At 37.7% G+C, this 21,451-nt stretch overlaps 1 protein-coding gene across 8 annotated transcripts in view; it reads right to left on the reverse strand.

The window, feature by feature from the left end:
- The window catches only part of CASK (calcium/calmodulin dependent serine protein kinase), a 348,892-nt gene that overhangs the window by 28,969 nt on the left and 298,472 nt on the right, over positions 1-21,451 (reverse strand). For 2 of the 8 annotated variants that reach the window (XM_055337531.1, XM_055337532.1), the window contains exons 15-20: positions 15,897-15,975; positions 8,913-8,998; positions 7,785-7,853; positions 4,950-5,018; positions 3,500-3,535; positions 1,655-1,851 (exon numbers count right to left, since the gene is read on the reverse strand). In XM_055337531.1, coding sequence (XP_055193506.1) covers positions 1,655-1,851; positions 3,500-3,535; positions 4,950-5,018; positions 7,785-7,853; positions 8,913-8,998; positions 15,897-15,975 — 536 coding nt within the window. The remainder of the gene's footprint in view (positions 1-1,654; positions 1,852-3,499; positions 3,536-4,949; positions 5,019-7,784; positions 7,854-8,912; positions 8,999-15,896; positions 15,976-21,451) is intronic. The other 6 variants (XM_055337533.1, XM_055337539.1, XM_055337534.1 and 3 more) reach the window with 3 other exon arrangements.

The following is a 21,451-nucleotide window of genomic DNA, read 5'->3' on the forward strand; positions in this document are numbered from 1 at the left end:
CCTTGAAATCATAGAAGAATAATGAAAATAAATTTCAATCATACTAAACTAAGTCTACTGAGTGGGAAGGAGCACAATATTTTGGCATATAATGGAGACAAGAACATATCTGTGACTCAGGGCCAGCTGTGATTATGGGGCCCCTGGTCCGTCAAGAACTACAGTCCCTCACAGGAAAATAAAGACGTTTCTCCTTTCAAAAAAAAAAAAAAAGAAATAAAGAAGAAAAAAAGAAAAAGAAAAATAACTTTCTTTCTTTCTTTCTTTTTTTTTTTTTTTTTAAAAAAAACAACTTTCTTAAAGTTTGGACTGCAAAGCAGTGCCAGATGGAAGGCTTCCTGCCACTTCTCTATCCGGGTCTATGAATCTCCGCATTAAATGATGGCATCTGAAGTTCTTATCAGCTCTGACAATCTAAACGTAAGAAGATTTTTGGAAACAAAGGATAGCTAACAGAGGCGATCACGCAAAGGAAATTCACTGAGAAATCCCTTTAGTGAGAAAAAGGGGTGAGAAAACCATTATCAACATTTGTGGACTCGGAGCCTCTGGCGTCTGTTAGCTAGGTTCCAGTATTTGGGGATAGACTGCCCCAATGTCTAATGGTTGCTGTTTTGGGTTGTGTGAAACAACCTCAGATAGAGTCATCTCCTTGCTAGATCTCTCACACATTGCCAAAGTACCAGCCACAGCAAAATCACCAGCATCTTTCAAAACAGAGTTCAAGTAAGTGAATTGTAACAACAGCATTTGGATTTCACCAAAATAGATAGTAATATATAGTAATTTGGGACTCCTTTTCTCACAATTCAAAATGGTGTTGAAAAGCTATCTGACTTTAACCTGTTTTCACTGCTTAAACTTTCCAACAAAGTAAGTGTTTTTAAAGGCTTGGCAAGGTAAAGAATGAAGCTTCTGGCTGCTTTTTTTTTTTTCCCAAAGGCAAAACCCATTTTTACCTTCAAATATCCTGAGCGACCCTGAATCATGGCCTTTGAGCTTTTCCCTGCTGGGGTGGGGGTGGGGCGGGGGTAGAATGAGAATGGGGAGACCATGCTAACGGGTAAGGAGAGGGTTTGTTTTAAAACCAACCAAACAAACAAACAAACAAAAAAACCAAACCAAACCAAACCAAACAGGGGCATCTGGGCGGCTCTGTCAGTTAAGCATCTGCCTTCAGTTCAGGTCCTGATCCCAGGATGCTGGGATTGAGCCCTGCATTGGGCTCCCTGCTCACCTGCTCAGTGGGGACTCTGCTTCTCCCTCTCCCTTTGCACCTCCCATTGCTTTATCTCAAATACATAAATAAAATCTGTAAACAACAAAACAAAACAAAACATGGTTCTAAAAGGATTGAAGCAGCATGTGGGAGTGGGGGGCTCTAAGGCACCATGAGGTGACTGGGACCATGACCTGAGGCTAGCCGCTCAACCTCTCTCTCTCTTGACTTTCCTCTCCCCTTCTATGTAAAACCAAGACTTGACTCTAAGCAGGAATTTACTAGATGTTGAGGATTTAGAGTTCTTGGATGACTAATCTGAACTTTAGCTAGCGGAGGCAAATAGGTTTTACACAACAGAATAGAAGGTTGTCAAAAAGGATGGTCGGGGCTTTGTTTTTATTGTCAAGCAAAATGGAAGGAACAACAACATACCATTCCTGGAGCTCAGGAGAAGGAATGAGACCTGCGGTTCCATTTTTGGAGTTTTCCAGTTTACCCTGCCACCAGTTGTGATCATCCTTACTAATAATCTGGATAATGTCGCCAACTCTGAATCGAATGCCAGCTTCTTTGCAGGGGATGAGGTCATCCTTGGCCGGATCATATTCAAATTGTGCTCTTACATAGATCTATAAAACAGGAGTTTGTAAGAAGGGCTGCCACGGCGATGTGAAAGCAAACAGCTCTAACCTAATAACCACACACACCAACACTTACAATACAAACAGGACATTAGATGGTGAAGCCAAATGACGCATGGAGATAGGACACAGAATTGCTACCACTAGAAATGATGGGATACCTTTGATGTGTATAGGTTCATACCTTTGCTGTTTTTATTTGGAGGGAACACTTAACAATTTTTGTTTAATAAAGATCAAGACTTAGCTTCTGCTTTTACTGTAACAGAATAGGTCTCTAATTATAGAGACGCACGCTTACCATTTTTAAACCTGCATATATTTAGCTGATGTTATGGGCAAGTTGTCATGATCATGTGGCAGCTTTGTCATCATATACACAAACATTCAGGGAAAGTTTTAACCCTGAAGCAGCATGTGGTACAAAAGTAGCAAGCACTCTGTGTTGGCATCTTGCTTTAGTTAAAATGCCTACATGACAACTGGCAGCATGTCTACACACTGTCGATAAACTTAAATGTAATTTAAACAGTTTTTAAAGCATTTAAAAAATCATGTTATTAGGTTTGTAAGAAGGATTTAGGTTTTGTATTTGTATTTTACTCTTCTTAAAGAAAAAGGACATTGAATCCAAGCTTTGCCACTTGAAAGCAGCACAGAGCTTCAAGATATGCAGAATTCAAAGCTCTGAGTTTCAGGATATGTCAATGTAATTAGTAGATATTATAAAAGGAAACAGATTAGCCTACAAGGGGTTATCATATGGCAGCATTTTAAGAAATGCTAGATATATAATGCTGCATCACTTATGCAGTCTTAAGAATAAACTATGGGTGAATTCTCTCAGATGTCAATTTCCCCCCCTAAGGCCAAATCGGATTATTTCTGGACACCAAATTCCAAGAAAATTCCCATAAAATTCTATCTCTTGAAATTACATTTGAATATTAATGTTTCAGTCACTGTAAAACCAACCTGAAGGCTTTGAACTATTGTGTGATTATTCTGTTCAAGTTTTCTTATCAGAAATCCAGCCTATAAAATTAACATGTCTCTGCCTTTGCACCTGAAATCCATACTCTTAAAGTGCTGGCAAACTGGAAGCTGCTTGCTTGTGGCAGGCAGCACTTCACTTTCCCCATGTGACCCAAAAGAGGCATATTGGGATGGAAAGCCGGGATGTTCCGAGTTTTCATTGTAAATGGCTTTTAGATTTACACATGCAAAAACAAATTAGGAAAAAGCCTTGAAATTTTAGAAAATTACTGCTTAAACATGTTCATCAGCACATAGATGTTAGTTATTCTTAGAATTCTAGGAATTTTGTTACCTTTAACAATTTTTTCCCCAACTTCAGAGGCAGGCCTGTAAGACCCCCTTAAAGGCTGAATTCTTAACCATCAACACAAGTTTATCAGGTTGAAATTACAATAACCATCACAGCTACAAAGATGTAAAGAAAAAAATCCTTATAGAAAATTAGTCACGTGTAATGTGTTAAAATGAAATGGTACAAGCTCTCAATGCTTAAATGTTATGGTCCAAAATGCAGACATTATGGGATGGAAAGGGTTAATAAAGGATTGGCTATTAGCAGCTCAGTTTAGAGAAGTTTCTATAGAGGGTATCTATTCACCTGTCGTCCTTTTGGTTGGGTAGTTGATGGCAAGTCCTGTAGAATAAAGCCAACCCAGGAGAAAAATTTTCATTTACTTTTCAAGAGTACAAGGTAATCTGTGTGTTCTGTTACAATATGGCTAAAAAATGAGCTAGATTTCAGTTGTAAAGAGATCATATACATTATTCCATTTCTCAAGAAATGTTGAGTTATCGAAAAAATCAAACCCAGGCCATTTAGCAGCAAGCTGAGGAAAGCAGGTAAGTTTAAGCAAGAGAGAAAATGTGTTCTTAAGAAACAACTCAGCATCTTCAACACAAAAGCCACTGTGACTGAAACAGCCCTACTGGAAACAAAACCAAAACCCCAAACTCAAAAGAGCTGTTGCCCTTTTCAACTTAGTCACTGCAATCATTGAAGTTTTGAAAAATTCAATGGCTATATGGATTTTCACCATCTTCAGAGTATTACATGTTAAACTATTATAAATGAATTCCTTTGGTAGCCTATTTGGAAGTTAAAAATAAAGGAAAGAAAAATTTTCTTCCATAATTTCTCTTACTGAAATCATTCCAATTGAGATGATCTCTAAATTACTTAAAATTTTATCTGATTAAAGACAGTTGATGTGTTTTTTTAAAGGGCACGTGGATAGCAAACAAGCGATACTGCTGCATTTAGTAAGACTCTGGATACATTTCAACAGCAATATCAGCAACTTAAGATTTTGTTACCCCAAAATATCAGACGCTTGCACCTAATGTGCTTTCATTTAAGTAAATGAAAACCAATTCTTTTCATTTTTTCATATTTCAAAATGAACAGTTCTGAAAAAAAAAAGGTAAAATTCCAAGTTCAAGTCAAAATATCAAGTACTTTGTGTTAAAGATGTGATAACAGCGTGGCTTAAGTGCAGTTTGAAGCCAGTTCCTTTTGCTTTTCATATCCAGGCAAGGCTTATAATTCACAAAAATATGTGCACGTACCACAATAACAGAGGGCACACCAATTCATAACGTAGATAGCGGAAACTAAAACGTGTTGCTGATATCACTCAGAATAGCCAACTACAAAGCCCGAGAATACCCAGATGCCTACTCTGCAAAATCCTCAGGTTTCTTCATCTTTCTCCAATTAAAAAAGATATTTAGAAATTTCAACAGATTGCCTCTTATATATCCTTTGAGTAAGTCTGAGCAAAGTCATCAACGCTAGTGGGGTGACACGGAGATATTTTGAGAATGACCAAAGCGATCTTGAACTCCAGTTCTTCAAATTTAAAGAGAGATTTTTTTCACAAGAAGAAAATGTTGAAAAGATTTTCCAGGAGTAAACTGCATTGTAGCTGTAGTAGCCTTGTATATCGGCAGAAGACAATTTTTCCACTGAACACATGTAACTAGAACACTCATGGCAGGTGGCACCAACAAAATTGTCACACTTTGCTGTGTGGAGCTAGAGTTCTTACCGAAACAGAATTGTTAGTGCTGCTATGACCATTAGCTGGGGACTGTCTGGAAGTGGAGGGGGAATCTCTCTGAAATAAGACACAAGGTTCATTAACACAGAACACCAGCACAGAAACAGAGATATTCACATCAACAGTTACAACCACAGTCTGACAACCGTTTCCTCTGAGGTTTTTTTTTTTTTTTTAAGCGGTAAAGGTGCTATACTGACTTACTTGCATGATTTCACGGAAGTATGAAAAAATTTCTGCAGTCTGAAGATTCACGTATTGTAAGTGATGAAAATTTAGTAATTTCTTTTCTGTCTCCAACATTCTATAACCTTGGCTGACTTTAAGTGAGACCCAGAAGAGTGATTTGATATTAAAATCCTATCAAGGATTATAAAATGACAGATACTACTATAAACTGATGCTGAAGATCTCAACTGCCTAATTTTCATTCAAAATTAGGTACGAAAAGTACTTAATGGTTTTTAGGTACCTCAGTGTCAAAAATTACTGAATGACTCATTGAAGTGAAACAAATCTAAAAAAACAAAAAAGATTTCTCATGTTGTAGTCACCTTGGAGTCTTTCCAGGACAGATATTATGAATAAAGGTAAAAGACAGACATCCATCAGAGAAGAAATCTTTATTCTTTAGATCATTTTAGGAGGTTGATTAAAACAATAACCTTGAGCCCCTAAAACTGCTCCGTTCCTGGCAAAAGTCCCAGGAAGCACAGCCACTCTCCCTAGATTCATGGTCCTCAGCCACACTCTCTATACTATGTGACACACTTGTGATCCTTTCTGGGTTCCACTCCCTTACTGTCCAAATCAGCTTTAATGACAAGAATGAGGAGAAGAAGAAAATATGTATTATAACATTTTTGGTTTAGTGGAGTCCTTTGAAACCTTTGGGATGTACATGTCTGCTCAAATGACATTTCTTTTTGTCTAGAAAATATACAGAAAACTTCTAGAGCTTCTTAGCTTTCTGAATAATGGGGTCTTTTAGCTGAGCATTCTCAAATATTCATGAGCAGAGTGATTTCTAGGTGCCACCCCCAAAGACTGGAGTCAGTAAGGCCAGTGTGAGGGCAGGGGGTCTCCCCTCTTTTGCCTTTGGGGATGCTGATGCAGGTGGCCAGAGAGCCCTTCTTTGGGCAGTATTGCCCTGGCTGGGAAGAGTCCAACCACAGGCTTGAATTCGGCCAGAGCACAGGAGGGTCCAACAGGCTGGGTTAGGGCGAGGAGGGGAGTGTCATTTTTTCTACTATTCAGAGGTAAAGAAGGGGTGGGGGAGGGGCTCTTCTGATTCAGGTGTAGAATTTACATGTATAGTACTGGTCCCACCCTAAAACTAGTTCTACCACTTAAAAAAACACAAGAGAAACATTTATATTAATGCCTAACAATATCCCCTGGTTAGTTAGCCAAAAAGACAAAAATCAGTCATATTTACTAAATTTCTTCAGTAATGAGAAATGGTATGAAGCCCACCTACGATTTTAAAATATTGGAATGCTTCACATTGGGAGAGGTGTGTGTGTGTGTGTGTGTGTGTGTGTGTGTGTGTGTGACATTCTCTCTTTTGCAGCAAGGTTTGTTGTTCTAGGTAACAAATTTCAAAACTCTGAATCCTGGAGAAGTAGCTCTGCGTTTTCTCTTGAAATATATTATTAATTGAAGTTCCATAAAAAGCCACCAAGAGGAGCTCACAACCTGATACAACAGAACCCCAACTGTCATGGTGCACTAAAAATATCCTTGACCAAACTACAAATTCTTAGACATATCTTCAACAGGATGAGGGAACAAGTCATAAAGCCTCTGAGTTTGCTTGTGAGATCTACAGCATTACTAGGGATGGGAGGAGGCATCGTAATTTCTCCCTCAACTTCTCCTGAGTACAAATTCAATTTTCTAGGTGAGTTCCAATAAGTTATTTGTCAGTCTTGAAAATTAACTCTAGGAAATGTGTACTTCACACCGATGTACACAGACTTGGAAATGCGTACGAAAGGGACAAGCTTCAAATACTAATGCTCAAGCTGAATGTGTGCTGACTGAAGGAGGACAGACCCTTTAATGCCAGTCTGTGTTTCTAGATATAAAAATAATAGATTTTGGAATCTCATTTAATGACCGACACAAAACTGAATAATATAGGTTGGAAAGCTACAGTCTCTATAGGATAATACCTACTGTGAGAAAGAAGCTTTGGGGTTGTATTATCTTAGAAAACTTATTTGCTTATGAATCACATAATGTTCCAAATTGAAACGATTTCACGGAAGGTTGCAAAACCCTCTAACTCCTCTTGTAAAGTCTGTTACCAATTCCTCACAGACTTAACATCCATCCAGGGACTTGTCACAATTATCTGAACACCTCAATCTTAACAAAAATAGATCACTTCTCAGATTCTTGGAAAGAAGAACTATCTGTGTGATTTCTTAATAAGGGAAGTGAATGTACTTCCTGGAAATATTATTGCAATTATCTTTTTTTCCTCAGAGACTCCATTTGTTCTTGTTAAGCTTTCTGTCATTACTTGTAGAGCTCCTCTCTATTTTGCTTCAATTCCAGCCTGCAGAAAGTTAAAGTGCTGAGGAGCTCCCCATGGAAGCAGGGCTGAGTAGGTGAATGGAACCTACTCTGTTCCGTTATCTTTGTTGTAAAATTGGTGTGCAGTGATCAACAGCACAGGCAGAAACAATTTCCCAGAAAGCCAAAACATTCAGCCATCAGCAGACAGTTAGTTAAGAACCCAGAGGAGACTAGGGGTGGCTGGAGGTGGGGGGAGGGGAGGGGAGGAAGGGAGGGGGGGTGTGCCAGAGCCATTACCTCACAGGACGATGACTGAGTACGGTAACTTGGTACGATCTTGAAGGTAATACTCCCCCGCATTTCCCGCTGGAGGCAGAATAAAGGAGAGCTCTCTTAGCAAATAAATGTTGTACACAAAGACATGTGAGAAACCACTTGAGATGCATGGGGGTAATTAAGGCAAGCCAGCTGAGCACGCATGGGCCTAAGACAAAATGGAGTGAGAAGGCAGGAGCTGCTCACAGGAATAGAAATTGTTCTTGGGAGAAACCCTGCAAAGCCAAGGCTGACTGCTTTGCTTGTACAGCAGTGGTGGAACAGACCTCCGGTGGTTACCTTTTTATAGACCCAAATACAAAAACCTCTAAGTGCCTTTCAAAAATGAGTATGAACTGGGCCAGGCAACAGAATAAATACATAAAAATGACATTTGGTCTCCTACCTTATAATGGTGTACTCCATTAAATTTGCTTTTTCTTTTATGTTGGCCTCATTGCATTTCTATAGTGAATCTGTGCTTATTTCACACTCAGTAGATATTCGTAATATAGTAGGCTGCTACATTGTGGTAGGAAGACCGTCCAGGACCAGAGGTCCAAGACATCTGCCTCTGCTCAGTAGGACAACAAACATAGGCCAAGGACTCTCATTCTGCCTTTTTAAATGCAAAGCCAATTGTGAACAGAGATTTTGGATATGTACGGTCAAAAATAGCCAGGTCTACCATGTCGGTCCTTTCCTCTGTGCTGTAGAGAAAATTCAATACAGCTGGCTATGACTCAGCTAAACAGAAACAATGTTTCTAACATTGCTGATGTCAGCAGAATGGAGGTGGTGAGAAACTAGTTCACATATAGACCCAACTGGAAAGGTTATCTTTACACATCTGCTCAATAAGAAACAGGAGATCAAGGAGGAAGGGAGAGGTTCGAAGCCCAGGCTGCTCTATGGGCAAGATGTTTCCAAACTCGGCTACGTGTAAACATTTTCCCAGTTGTTAGTTCTTACGAATGTTGTAGAAATGCAAGTCCATACAAAAGATGGTCTCAGAAATACTCTGATTACAAAAGAATACCACTTATTTGTGCATTAAAACACAAACTAGCAAACCGAAAGTCAATCTTAAATAAACTTTCATTTACTCACAAGCATTTTTTGCAGCTGTTCCACTGTCTGGTTAGCCACACTGATGCCATTAATTTCTCGAATTTCATCACCAACATGAAGTGTACCTACAGAAATGACACAATTATAAACACAAAACGATATATGTATCATTTATAACAAAATCCAAAGGCAGCAATGTAAGTAGTTAAAAAAACTAAGCTAACTGTTGAAGGCCAATGTTTCAAAACAAGTACAGGTTTGGCTCATGTAGTAAACCCACCAAAACAGATACATCTACTTATGGAAGACATACTTCTGAAAGATGGCTGTGGAAATCTGCTTATTTCTCTGTAGTAGGCACTGTGTATCATGGTTTAAAATGCAGTTTCTAGATCCATCTGGTCTGGGTGCAAATCTTTAGCTACATCCCTTATTAGCCTTAAGATCTTGGGTAGGTTACCAAAATGTTCCACGTCTCAGTTTTCAACATTTACAAAATGGAGATTATAAGAGTACCTATTTCATGATTGTCTTGAGGATTGAGTTAGTTTAGTACACGTAGAAGGATCAGAAGTGTTTGCGGCACATAGCAAGTACCACTGAAGTGTTTGTTATCATTTTCTACCATTCTTATCACTATTATCTACCAAATATGATACAGAGAATTGTCATAATACCTGTATAACATTAAATTTACATTAGACAAAACGCAATCCTTTTATAATAATTTGGTAGGCATTTCAGGGTCCTGTAATACTTCAATTGGAAAGAGTGACCAAGAACCAATGCTTCAATAGTGAGTTATGTGAAATTTTACTTCCTTATTTGTAATTGTGCACGTTTATATACTGGTCTGACATCATTATGAAAAGCTCATGGTATGTTTTAGAGATACATACTAAAATGCACATAAAGAAAACAAGACCCTTGAGATTTGCTTCAAAAAAATTTGGTGGGGAGGGGAGTGTGGACAGTAGAGCAAGTACAGTTGCAGGTGGGGAGGCTGGTTTTAGCTTGGGAGTACAAACTCCCCAACCCAAGCCATGCAGCTGGTGAACAGGGTTCCTGCCATTTCTTCCAGCCCCACTGGTGGGTTCCCCGGCCCTCTTGATAACTAATACTCCAGTCAAATGGCTAGATTAATGCTGCTCTAGAGGCTAACTCAAGTCCTTGACATGTTTCATTTACAATTATGTGGATTATTTATTTTAGGAGCTTTTCTTTTAAAGGGCCAAATAGCCCTACAGATAAATGAGCTGTTGGGCTGTGTAGAAACTATTGTTCAAATGTTGCCAAATAATTGACTTTGTAAGGGGGATATTAAGCTGCTGTTTATAAATCTGAATGTCTTAAAAGCATTCTTGCTTGCTCTCTCTGTTGTATATGGTGTCTTAGTAAGTCCTGAGTTTTTCCAATGAACCCAATTTCAATATATGGTATTTTTTTATGCCAAACTGGTGTATACCATATACAAAGGTGTCTTGTCCTTTGTATATGTGGTAATGTTGATTTTATGACTCTGTTAAAACACATTTGCTATGATTAAAAGTTATAAAATGATAAAAAAAGAAACTGGTGTGGCCTGAATTAACAGTAATTCTAGTGGGTTATGGGTATGTGGGTTATCCCTGCACTCTTCTTTCCATTTTTATTTTTTTTTTAAAGATTTTATTTATTTATTCATGAGACACACACACACACACACACACACACACAGAGGCAGAGACATAAGCAGAGGGAGAAGGAGAAGTAGGCTCCCTGCAGGGAGACCAATGTGGGACTTTATCCTGGACCCTGGGATCATGCCCTGAGCTGAAGGCAGATGCTCAACTGCTGAGCCACCCAGGTGTCCCTTTCTTCCACTTTTCTCTACTTGAACTCACCACACTGTTCTCTCTCCACTCATGTGTGAAAATCAGAATAAAATAAGAATTTGGGGTTCTCACAACTGTATCTCACCTAGGGTATACCTTTTGAAGTGTTACTAGTCTCAGGAAAGGAGTATAAATTCCTAAAAGCACTTCCTACTTGCATCCCCACCATCTGCTCCACACAAAAACCTGTGAGCTGGGTCCTGAGTGGGGGAAAACTAAGGGTGGAATGAAAAAGTGGAAAGGGTGGATGCCACAGTAGCAATGCCTGCTAGCTGGATTCTGAGCCTTGGTCCAACAGCAAGTAAGAGAAGCTGAGTAAGGAATGTGGAGGGAGGCAAGATCCAGATTGGTGGCACTCCATGGTAACTAGTAGAAGAGAAAACAAACTCTCTCTGGAGGAAAGTGTTCCCAGTGTAGTCCCATAGGACTTCCACTGATCAGAACAAACAAGGAGCTCACAATCAAAGGTCACCAAACATATTATAAGGCAAACTACTATGTAAGTCACCAGAACAGAAAAAGCAGATCAGATTCAGATCATCAAAGGAGAAAAGATACTAGAGTGATTAGATACAGAATAGAAAATAGCTACATGTTAAATATCAGGAAAAGGACTTAGTTGCAAAGATGAGCATGCAATAAGAGATTATCAAATGTGAACAGATAGGTTTGAAAATATGACTAAGAACAAATGACTAGTGTTTCTAGAAAAGAAAAATATAACTGGTGATATAAACCAGTGAGTGGATGAGTTGAACAGGAATTCAGATATGGCTGAAGAGTTTCAGTGAACTGGAAGATATAACCAAATAAATTACTTAGAATGCAAGCCAGAGAAATGAAATAGAGAAAAAAAGGAAACAAGAAATAAAATAGGAAAAAAATTACGAGATATGAAGGGAATATCTAACACATGTCTAGTGGAGTTCATAAAGAGAGAATATGGAGAATGGGGAAGAGGTAATATTTGAAGAAATAATGGTTGCAAACTTTACTGAACTGATGAAAACATGATTATGCAGATCCAGGAAGAATAATGTATCCTAAACAGGGTGAATAAAAAGAAAGCCAGGCTGGAAAGCAGTGAAACTACAGAACATCTAAAGACAAAGATCTTTTCTTCCTCATAAAGACAAAGTTCTTAAAATAACCAGAGAGAAAGGAGAGATCACCCACAAAGCAAGGAACAGTTGTGGTGACATTAGACTTTCCAATGTCAACAACGGATGCTAAAATACAACAGAATGGTAACCATCAGCCTAAAATTGTGCTCTCAGCAAAAGTAATCTTCAAGATTGAGGCTGAAATAAAATATTTACAGATAAATACCACGTGACAGAGTCTATCAGGAGACTAGCACTAAAGGAACTTCCAAGGATGAACTTTAGGAAGAAGGAAAAATGCTCCCCAAAGAATAGTCTGAGTCTTAAGAAGGAATGGTTGAGTTTATACCTGAAACTAATATACCAAAACACTGTATGTTAACTATACTAGAAATAAAATAGCAGGAATGGTAAGTAAATAAAATCATAACCATTTATGTAAATCCAACCAAAAATGGTCATATTTTAATAGTAATTTCAAATTTGTAAATTTAAAACAGAACAGAACTAAAATACTGGGCAAAAATAATATGTAAGTCAGGAGTGCGATCAGATTTAGTAGTCCAATGTCTTTGGATTCTTTGGGAGTGGGGTTAAGACACTGTTTCACTTTAAAATGTATAACGTTAAATGTACATGATAAAATTTCAAGGCAACCGCCTAAAAAATAGAAATAGAGTGCTGAAATTCTAAACTACCAGGAGGAAAAAATGAAACAAAAAAATGAACAAGAAAGTCAACTAAAAAATGGAATAAATATAAATATTAATGGACTAACCTTGCCCAGTAAAAGATAGTGATCATTAGAGTGCATTAAAAAATGAAAAACCCAGCTTAAAAAATGTTTGCAAGAGACATACTGATGCATACAAGCACAGAATGGTTGGAAATAAAAGGCTGGAAGAAGACATGTCAGCAAATACTAAGATAAAGCTGGAATAAGTAAGTTAGTATTAGATAAATAGATTTTAAATAGAAAGTATTAGTAAGGATAGAAATAGTTATCAGGTATTTCTATGCACCTAATAAGACAGCTTCAAATATACAAAGCCAAAATGGGAAGATCTATAGATAGAAATTGAAAAATTCTACTATGATAGTGAGATATTTCAGCAATTAATGATAGGTCAGACAGACAAAAATTTAGTTGAGATACAGAAGATGTGAACAAAAAGATTAACCCCAAGCCAATCATCATATAGACAACTCTCCATCTCTCCATGCAACAGTTAAAGAATACATATTCTTCTTAAGTATGCATGGACTATTTACAAAACTGATTAAAGTGCTATGCCATAAAGCAAGTCTCAACAAACCTCAAAGAAATGGTGTCATACAGACCACACTCTGACCACAGTGTAATTAAGTAGAAGTAAATTATTAAAAGATACATAGAAAATCTTCTTAGATGTGGTATGTAAAATAACCGTGGGTTAATGAAAGATACCATAATAGGAATTTAAGAGTACTTAGAATTGAATTACAATAAAAATACTTCATAACAAAATTGGTAGGATACAGGGTAGAGTTTAGACTCAAATGCAGGTATCAGAAAAAAAGACTGGGATAAATGAACTAAGTGTCTAATTAAGAAAGTTAGATAAAACCAATAGGAAGTAGTATGAAAGAGATAAATAGAAATCAGGTCATAACATAATGAAATAGAAAATAAAGATACAATGGAGAGAATCAACAGAACCCTAAGTGGGTTTTGGAACAATCCCCTGGCAAAGTTTGTTAGGAGAAAAAAGGACAAGGCACAAATAAACAATTTTAGGAATAAACAAGGGGACATAATTATAGAGATAGAAGGGAATAAAAAGGTAAGAGAACACTACACAGAAGCTTACTGCAATAATTTTTAAAAACTTAAGTTTTTTAAGGAAAATGTAATTTACCAAGTTCATGCAAGATACAGAAAGCCTAAATAACCTTAGGAATGTTGAAGAAATTGGAGCAGTTGTTAAAAAAGAAAAAAAGTCTTTTCTGCGGTGCCTGGCTGGCTCAGTTGGTAGAGCATACTTTTGATCTCAGGGTGGTGAGTTCAAGCCCCACATTGGGCATAGAGCTTCCTTAAAAAAAAGTCTCTTCTAAAAAAAACAAAATCAAAAACAAAACACCAGGCCTTAATAGTTTTATCAAGTTCTACCAACTTTACTTTTTTTTTCAAAGATTTTATTTATTTATTCATGACACACACACACACACACACACACACACACAGAGAGAGAGAGAGAGAGAGAGAGAGAGAGAGAGAGAGAGAAAGAGAGAGAGGCAGAGACACAGGCAGAGGGAGAAGCAGGCTCCACGCAGGGAGCTCAACATGGGACTCGATCCCGGGTCTCCAGGATCACGCCCTGGGCCGAAGGCAGGTGCTAAACCGCTGAGCCACCCAGGGATCCCCTACCAACTTTAAAGGTACAATTCATTCCAATATTATACAAAGTCTTTCAGAGAACTCATGAAGGCAGAAGGCTCTCCAAGTCATTTTATGAGGCAATATAACTTTGAAACTAGAGCCCTACAGAGAAAGACAAGAAAGGAAAATTAACTACCAGCCAGTCTCGCTCATAATTACTAATACAAAAACTCTAAACATTAGCACACAGAATCCAGCAGTACATACAAAAAAATAACACACAATGAGTAAGCTTGGTTTATCTGAGAAAAGCAGAAGGGGTTTATCATTACGAAATCTTTTTAAAAAGTCATTCTCTATGTTAATAGATAAAAGGAAAAAAACCTCAAGTGATCATTTCAGCAGAGAAGTATTTGATAAAATTCAAAACTCAATCATAATTAACAGCCTCAGCAACGCAGAATAGAAGAGAATTTCCTCAGCTCTAATAAAAGGCATCTATTAAAATTCTACAGTAAATGTTACTCTTCATGGGGAATTCTGGGAAAGCTACCTTTCAAAAATAAGAATAGGAGAGGGGTGTCTACTACACCACTTCTATCAGAGATGGCAGGTCACACAAAATTACAGAAACAACGATATTGTGACTTTACTGAATTTATAGCAAATTACTAAAACTAAGAAACAGAAAACTCATCCTGGAGCCTAAAACCATTTCTCCTGTGTGAACGCTGTCTACTCATGCAGTCTATAAAGATTCTTCTGAAGGCAGCAGTAATGCCACACATCATCTGTGTATATAGTGGTCAGGGAAGTACTTAAAATGCTTATGGTATTACTTCTCCCTCTCTCAGGTTAAGAAAAAAGTAAAGGGGTGCTGAGGACAAAAATAACCTGATCTCAAAGAAAGGAGGCCTGATTTTTGGACAGGAGAATAATTTTTGGAGCAGCCTGCAAATACTAGCACATATAACTCAGCCCTTTCAAAGAGGAGGCTATGCCTGCATGTCCAAATCATGCCTGCTCGAGGGTTAATGAATGTTCCCCTTTCTCAAAAACTCATTCTTTGTTTACTTCGGGCTTTGGTGAATTCCTTTATCAGAATGACTACAATTACTGCAGCAAGTATTAAAAACTTAGTCTAGATTTGATATCTCTTATTTTAGCATTTTTTATATTATTTATCAAACTCTAATTTCCTAATTTAGAGAGCATTTCTCACTCCTGAGTGAATGAGAAATTCTTAAACTGTCATTATCTATCTATATCCATACAAACAAATGTACATATGCATGTTTGTATGTATGTGTGTATGTCCCAGAATAGATGCCTTCCATATATCCTGGGGCCAGGTATGATACTTTGCTTTATCCACCACCCCCCATGGTCTTTGATAAGTCAGGATCCAAACAGTGATTTTGCGATGTTCCAGCAACAGAACCGTCACAGTATCTTCCTCCTCTTATCCATGGGCTGGAGCATGTACAGATGAATATGTACAAAGGTAGACTAACAGTGATTAAAACCAAAGACAGATAAATACATCATTTATGTGGGCCACAGATTAAACAGATCTTTTATATAGATAATAAAAAATACTTTCTCCACTAGGGCTACAGGAAAGAAAGTTAAAGAGGTCAAGAATCACATATGAAACTTAACTTGAAAAAAAAAAAAAGAAACTTACCTTGCCTGTGAATCATGCCCCCATGCATAATTCTTGCAACAATACAATGATTTAGCTCATTCATTTTTAAAGTGATTCCCTGTAAAAAGTCAAATAAAATAGAATTACTATTTCTCTTGATGTTTGTGATTTCACTGTAGATAATTTTATTTACAAAAGTTAGGAAAGCATTCAAGAAAATATAGAAAATGAAGGAGGAAAACCATTTGTTACTCTACCATGCCATGATAAAAATGCCATTTTGGTATTTTGATTGCTATAATAATAGTAATGCATACATTCTATATTGTGCTTTTTTTTAAGATTTTTATTTATTCATGAAAGACACATAGAGAGGCAGGGACATAGGCAGAGGGAGAAGCAGGCTCCCTGCAAGGGATCCCAGATCCTGGGATCATGCCCTGAGCAGAAGGCAGACGCTCAACCGCTGAGCAACCCAGGTGTCCCTATATTGTGCTTTCTTAAGCAAAGATTTATTTATTTATTTTTAGAGAGAGAGAGAGAGAGAGAATGAGCAGGAGGGGCAGAGGAGAGGGAGAGAGAATCTCCCAAGCAGACTCCATGCTAAGCGTGGAGCCCGACATAGGGCTTGATCCCATGACCCCAGATATCACAACCTGAGCTGAAATTAAGACTTGGATGCTCAACTGACTGAGCTACCTTAGCGTCCCTTAAGGTGTACAATTTCGTAAGCTTGACATACATATACATGTGTGAAGCCATTACTATAATGAGGAACATGAATATATCCATCACCCCTAAACATTTCCTTGTGCCCACTGGTAATCTACTCCCATCCCTGTACCCCTCTCCTCTTACCCTATGGCTACTCATATGGTATGTACTCTTTTTTGTTGCTTTTTTCAAATTCACAATGTGATTTTAATCAGATTGTTGTATATATCAATGGCTCATTCTTTGTCCTTGCTGAGTATTCCACTGTATGGATATATCATTTTGTTTATCCTTTCGGACTGATTTTTTTCCCTAGCTTTTGGCTATTTAGAAGTGTGCTGTATTCCTGGGTTAGTCTCCAGCTGGTCACGATGTAGTCGTCTTCTGTTGAGATACAGATTTGTTTAGAGTTTTTGCATCTACATTCATGAGGGATACCAGTCTGTAGTTTTCTTGTACTGTCTTTATCTGGTTTTGGTATAAGAATTGCTATTATTTATTTATTATATGTTTGGTAGATTTCACCAGTAGTGCTGTCTTTGGACTCTTCTTTGAGGAATGTTTTTTAACTACAAATTCAATTTTTAAATAGTATAGGGCAATTCAGTATATTCCTTAAGTGAGCTTTGGTGTGTTTCTGTCTTCTAAGGAATTTGTCCATTTCATCTCAGTTGCTGAGTTTCTTGGCATAAAGTTGTTTATAGGATTTCTTTATACTTTTTATGCCTATGGATTTTGTAGTAGTGTCACTTTTTAAATGTAGAATATTGGTGATAAATATTTTTTTTTCCTGATCAATCTGATCTTCTCATAGAAAAAACTTGTTTTTCTCTATTCTGTTTTCTATTTCATTAATTTAATTTCCACTTTGATTTTTTTAAAAAAAGATTTTTTAAAACATTTATTTGACGGGGTGGGGATAGGGAGGGGATAGAGGGAGGGTAGGTACAAGCAGGGGGAGCAGCAGGCAGAAGAGGGAGAAGCAGGCTCCCTGCCCAGCAGAGAGCCCAAAATGAGGCTCCATCCCAGGACTCTGGGAACATGACTTGAGCTGAAGGCAACTGATTGAGCCATCCATGTGCCCCTCCACTTTGATCTTTATTATTTCTTTTCTTTCACTCACTTTTGGTTTAATGTGCTCTTTTTTGTTCTTGTTTCTTAAGGTGGAAGCTGAGATAATTTGCAATATTTCTTTTCTAATATAGGTATTTAGTGCTACATGTTTCTCCCTAAGTACTGCTTTTGCAGCATCCCAGAAATTCTGGTGTGTTGTTGTTTCATTTTCATTCACTTTAAAATACTTTTAATTTCCCTTTTGGTTTCTTCTTTGATCCAAAGGTTATTTAGAACTGTGTTATTTAGTTCTCACATGCTTGGGGAGTTTCCCCAAGGTTTTTCTGTTATTCATTTTCAATTTAACTGCAATGTGAATTGAGAATTATACTTTTTTAAAAAGATTTATTTATTTATTTATTTATTTATTAATTATAGACAGGGAGAGGGAGAGGGAGAGGGAGAGGGAGGGAGGGAGGGAGGGAGGGAGGAGAGAGAGAGAGAGAGAGAGAGAGAGAGAGAGAGAGAGAGAGAGGCAGAGACACAGGAGGAGGGAGAAGCAGGTTCCATGCCAGGAGCCTGACATGGGACTCGATCCCGGGACTCCAGAATTGCACCCTGGGCCAAAGGCAGGTGCTAAACTGCTGAGCCACCCAGGGATCCCCTGAGAATTATACTTTGATATTAACACAGCCACTCCAGCTGCCTTTTGATTAATGCTATCATGATATATCTTCTTTCATCCTTTTACTTTGAAACTATTTGTCTTTATGTATAGAACAATTCTTGCAGGCAATATATATAGTTGGGTCTGCCCCCACACCCCATCTGACAATCTCTGCTTCTTAATCTGGGGGAATTTAGACTATCTGCATTTCATAGTATTATTGATACACTCAGGTATAAATATATCTTCCTGCTATTTAATTTCCTTTTTTTAAAGATTTTATTTATTTATTCATGAGAGACATGGAGAGAGAGAGAGAGAGAGAGAGAGAGAGAGAGAGAGAGAGAGAGAGACAAGCAGAGGGAGAAGCAGGCTCCATGAAGGAAGCCTGATGAGGGACTCGATCCCAGGTCTCCAGGATCACACCCTAAGCCAAAGGCCGATGCTCAATCGCTGAGCCATCCAGGCATCCCTATTTAATTTCTTTTTGTTCCATCTGTTCTATGCTCTCTTTTTCTTTTCTGCCTTCTTTTGGGTTAGCTTATTTTTATTCTATTTTCTCTCCTGTGTTGTTTGATTAGCTATAATTTGGTTTTGTTTCAGTGGTTGCTTTAGCTTTTATGGTATGCATCTTTAACTTATCACAGTCTACCTTCAAATGATATTATACAATGTTACATGTAGTATAAGAACCTTTTAACAGTATAGTTCCACTCCCTTTCTCCTGACCTTTGTGCTACAGTTATACATCTTACTTTTACATGTAACAAGCCCCCAAACACAATGCTGTTAGTTTTGTTTAAACTGCCAATTATCTTTTAAAGAGATTTAAATGACAAGGATGTCCTTTAACATTTTATTCTGTAGGTCTACTGAATTCTTTCAGTTTTGGTATGTCTGAAAATGCTTCTATTTTGCCTTTAGTTTTCGAAACATAGCTTTGCTAAGTTTCAAAATCTAAGATAAACCCTCTCAAGGTTTTGTTTTTCCTTCCAGTACTTTAAAGACACTGTTCTTTTCAATTGTATTATTTTTGATAAGAAGTCTGATGCCATTCTTATCTTTGTTCCTCTATATAAACATTATTTTTATCTGTTTTTAAGATCTTTTTTTATTATGGGTTCTAAACCGTTTGATTAAGATGTACCCTGGTGCTGTTTTCTGATGCTTCCTGGGTTTGGGGTTCATTGTGATCTTGCATCTGCAGATTTATAGTTTTCATCAAGTTTGGGATGTTTTCATCCATTATTTCTTCAAATATCCTTTCTCTGTCTTCTTCACTCTCTTCTTTTTTTTTTTCCACTCTCTTCTTTATAGAATCCAATTAACCATATGTTAGGCTGTCTGAAGTTGTCCTAGAGCTCAGTGATGTTTTTTACTCTTTTGAAAGAGAGAGTGAGAGTGAGAGAGAGAGAGAGAGCACACACAAGTGGGGGGGGGCAAAAGGGGAGGGAGAAAGAGAATTTTAAGCAGGCTCCACAACTGGCATGGAGCACGATGAGGGGCTTGATCTCATGACCCTGAGATCATGACCTGAGCTGAAATCAAGAGTTGGACGCTTAACTCACTGACCTACCCAGGCACCTCTGCTTTTTTCATTTTTAAAAATTCTTTTTTTTGTATTTCATTTTAGATAGTTTCTATTGCTATATCTTTGAGTTCACTAATCTTTTCTTCCCAAATGTCTGATCTGCTATTAATATCAGTTTATTTTTTTGTTAATTCTAATATCTTTGTCAGTTCTGTCAGTTGATTGATTATTCACCACATTATAGGTCACATTTCTCCTTTTCTTTACATGCCATTAGTAATCTTTGATTCAATGCCTGACATTGTGAATTTTATCTTGCTGCATACTAGATGTTTTTTATTCCTCTAAGTATTCTTAGGCTTTGTTCTGGGATATAGTTCACTTACTTAGGTCAATTAGTCCAATCCTTTGGGTCTTGCTTTCATGATTTGTTAGGCAGGTCCTGAGAACCTTTGAGCCTGAAGCGAATTATTCCTCATTATTGAGATAAGATCTTCCTAAGTGGGCAGCCTGAGTGGCTCAGCGGTTTAGCGCCTGCCTTCAGCCCAAGGCCTGACCCTGGAATCCTGGGATCGAGTCCCACATCGGGCTCCCTGCATGGAGCCTGCTTCTTCCTCTGCCTGTGTCTCTGCCTCTCAGGAATAAATAAATAAAATCTTAAAAAAAAGATCTTCCTAAGTACTCTATACAATGCTCCATGAATCTGTTTTCCAGTCTGGCTGGTGGTTAACAGGCAGTGTTGGGTACTGTTCCCTCTAATTTTTTTTGGATGGTCTTTCCTTGGCAGCTTCCTCTCATAAATGCACTGATCATAATTTAGATGAATACTTCAGAGACACCCTCTACAGATCTCTGGGGTTCTCTCTCTGTGCACCTCTTCTTTAGTCCTCTGTCCTATGCCTAGATCTCCTTGGATTCTCAGTTCTGTCTCCTCAATTCAGGGTGTCTGTTTGCTCTGCCTCAGTTCTCCCTTTCTGTGCTATGGCCTCAAGTCAAAAGGCTGGACAGTCATAGGGCTCAGCCTGTTTGCTTCCTGCCTCTCAGGGATCATTTTCCTTTGTTGTCTGATATCCAATGTCTTGAAAACTGTTCTTCCATGTAATTGTTTTTGTTTTTAAATTTTTTTGGTTATTTCAGGTGAGAGGGTAAATCTGGTCCTTGTTACTCCATCTTGGCCAGAAGTAGAAGCTCCACATATTTAATGCCAGACTACTAGTCTATAGAGATTATTTTTGTTTTCCTATTATTCTCTATTATAAGATAAACTTTCATAAACATATTTTTCTTTGTACTAGACCTGGCTGATCCTAAAAATCACATGGGAACCTTTTAAATAATACTGTCTTTTAAACTCACTTTTTGGATTTAGAGTCAGGAAGTCTGGAATGGAGCCCAGAAATCTGTATTTTTAACAATTTCCCTTGGTGAAAACTGGTCTTGAATTTGAGATGATTAGGGGTAGGGGGACTGTCTTATCTTCTTCATTAGGGAATAACACTCTGTTGGAAAGCTTCATGAAAATATTTGAGCCTTTATAATTTACATTCTGAATCTGTACAATTCCACAAAATGTAACTTTGCTTGGTTCATATTTTACAGTTCTTAGAAGTGGTAGGTAAGCAATGTGAA

This window comes from Nyctereutes procyonoides, unplaced genomic scaffold (assembly GCF_905146905.1).
Source record: "Nyctereutes procyonoides isolate TBG_1078 unplaced genomic scaffold, NYPRO_anot_genome, whole genome shotgun sequence".
NCBI classification, from domain to species: domain Eukaryota; kingdom Metazoa; phylum Chordata; class Mammalia; order Carnivora; family Canidae; genus Nyctereutes; species Nyctereutes procyonoides.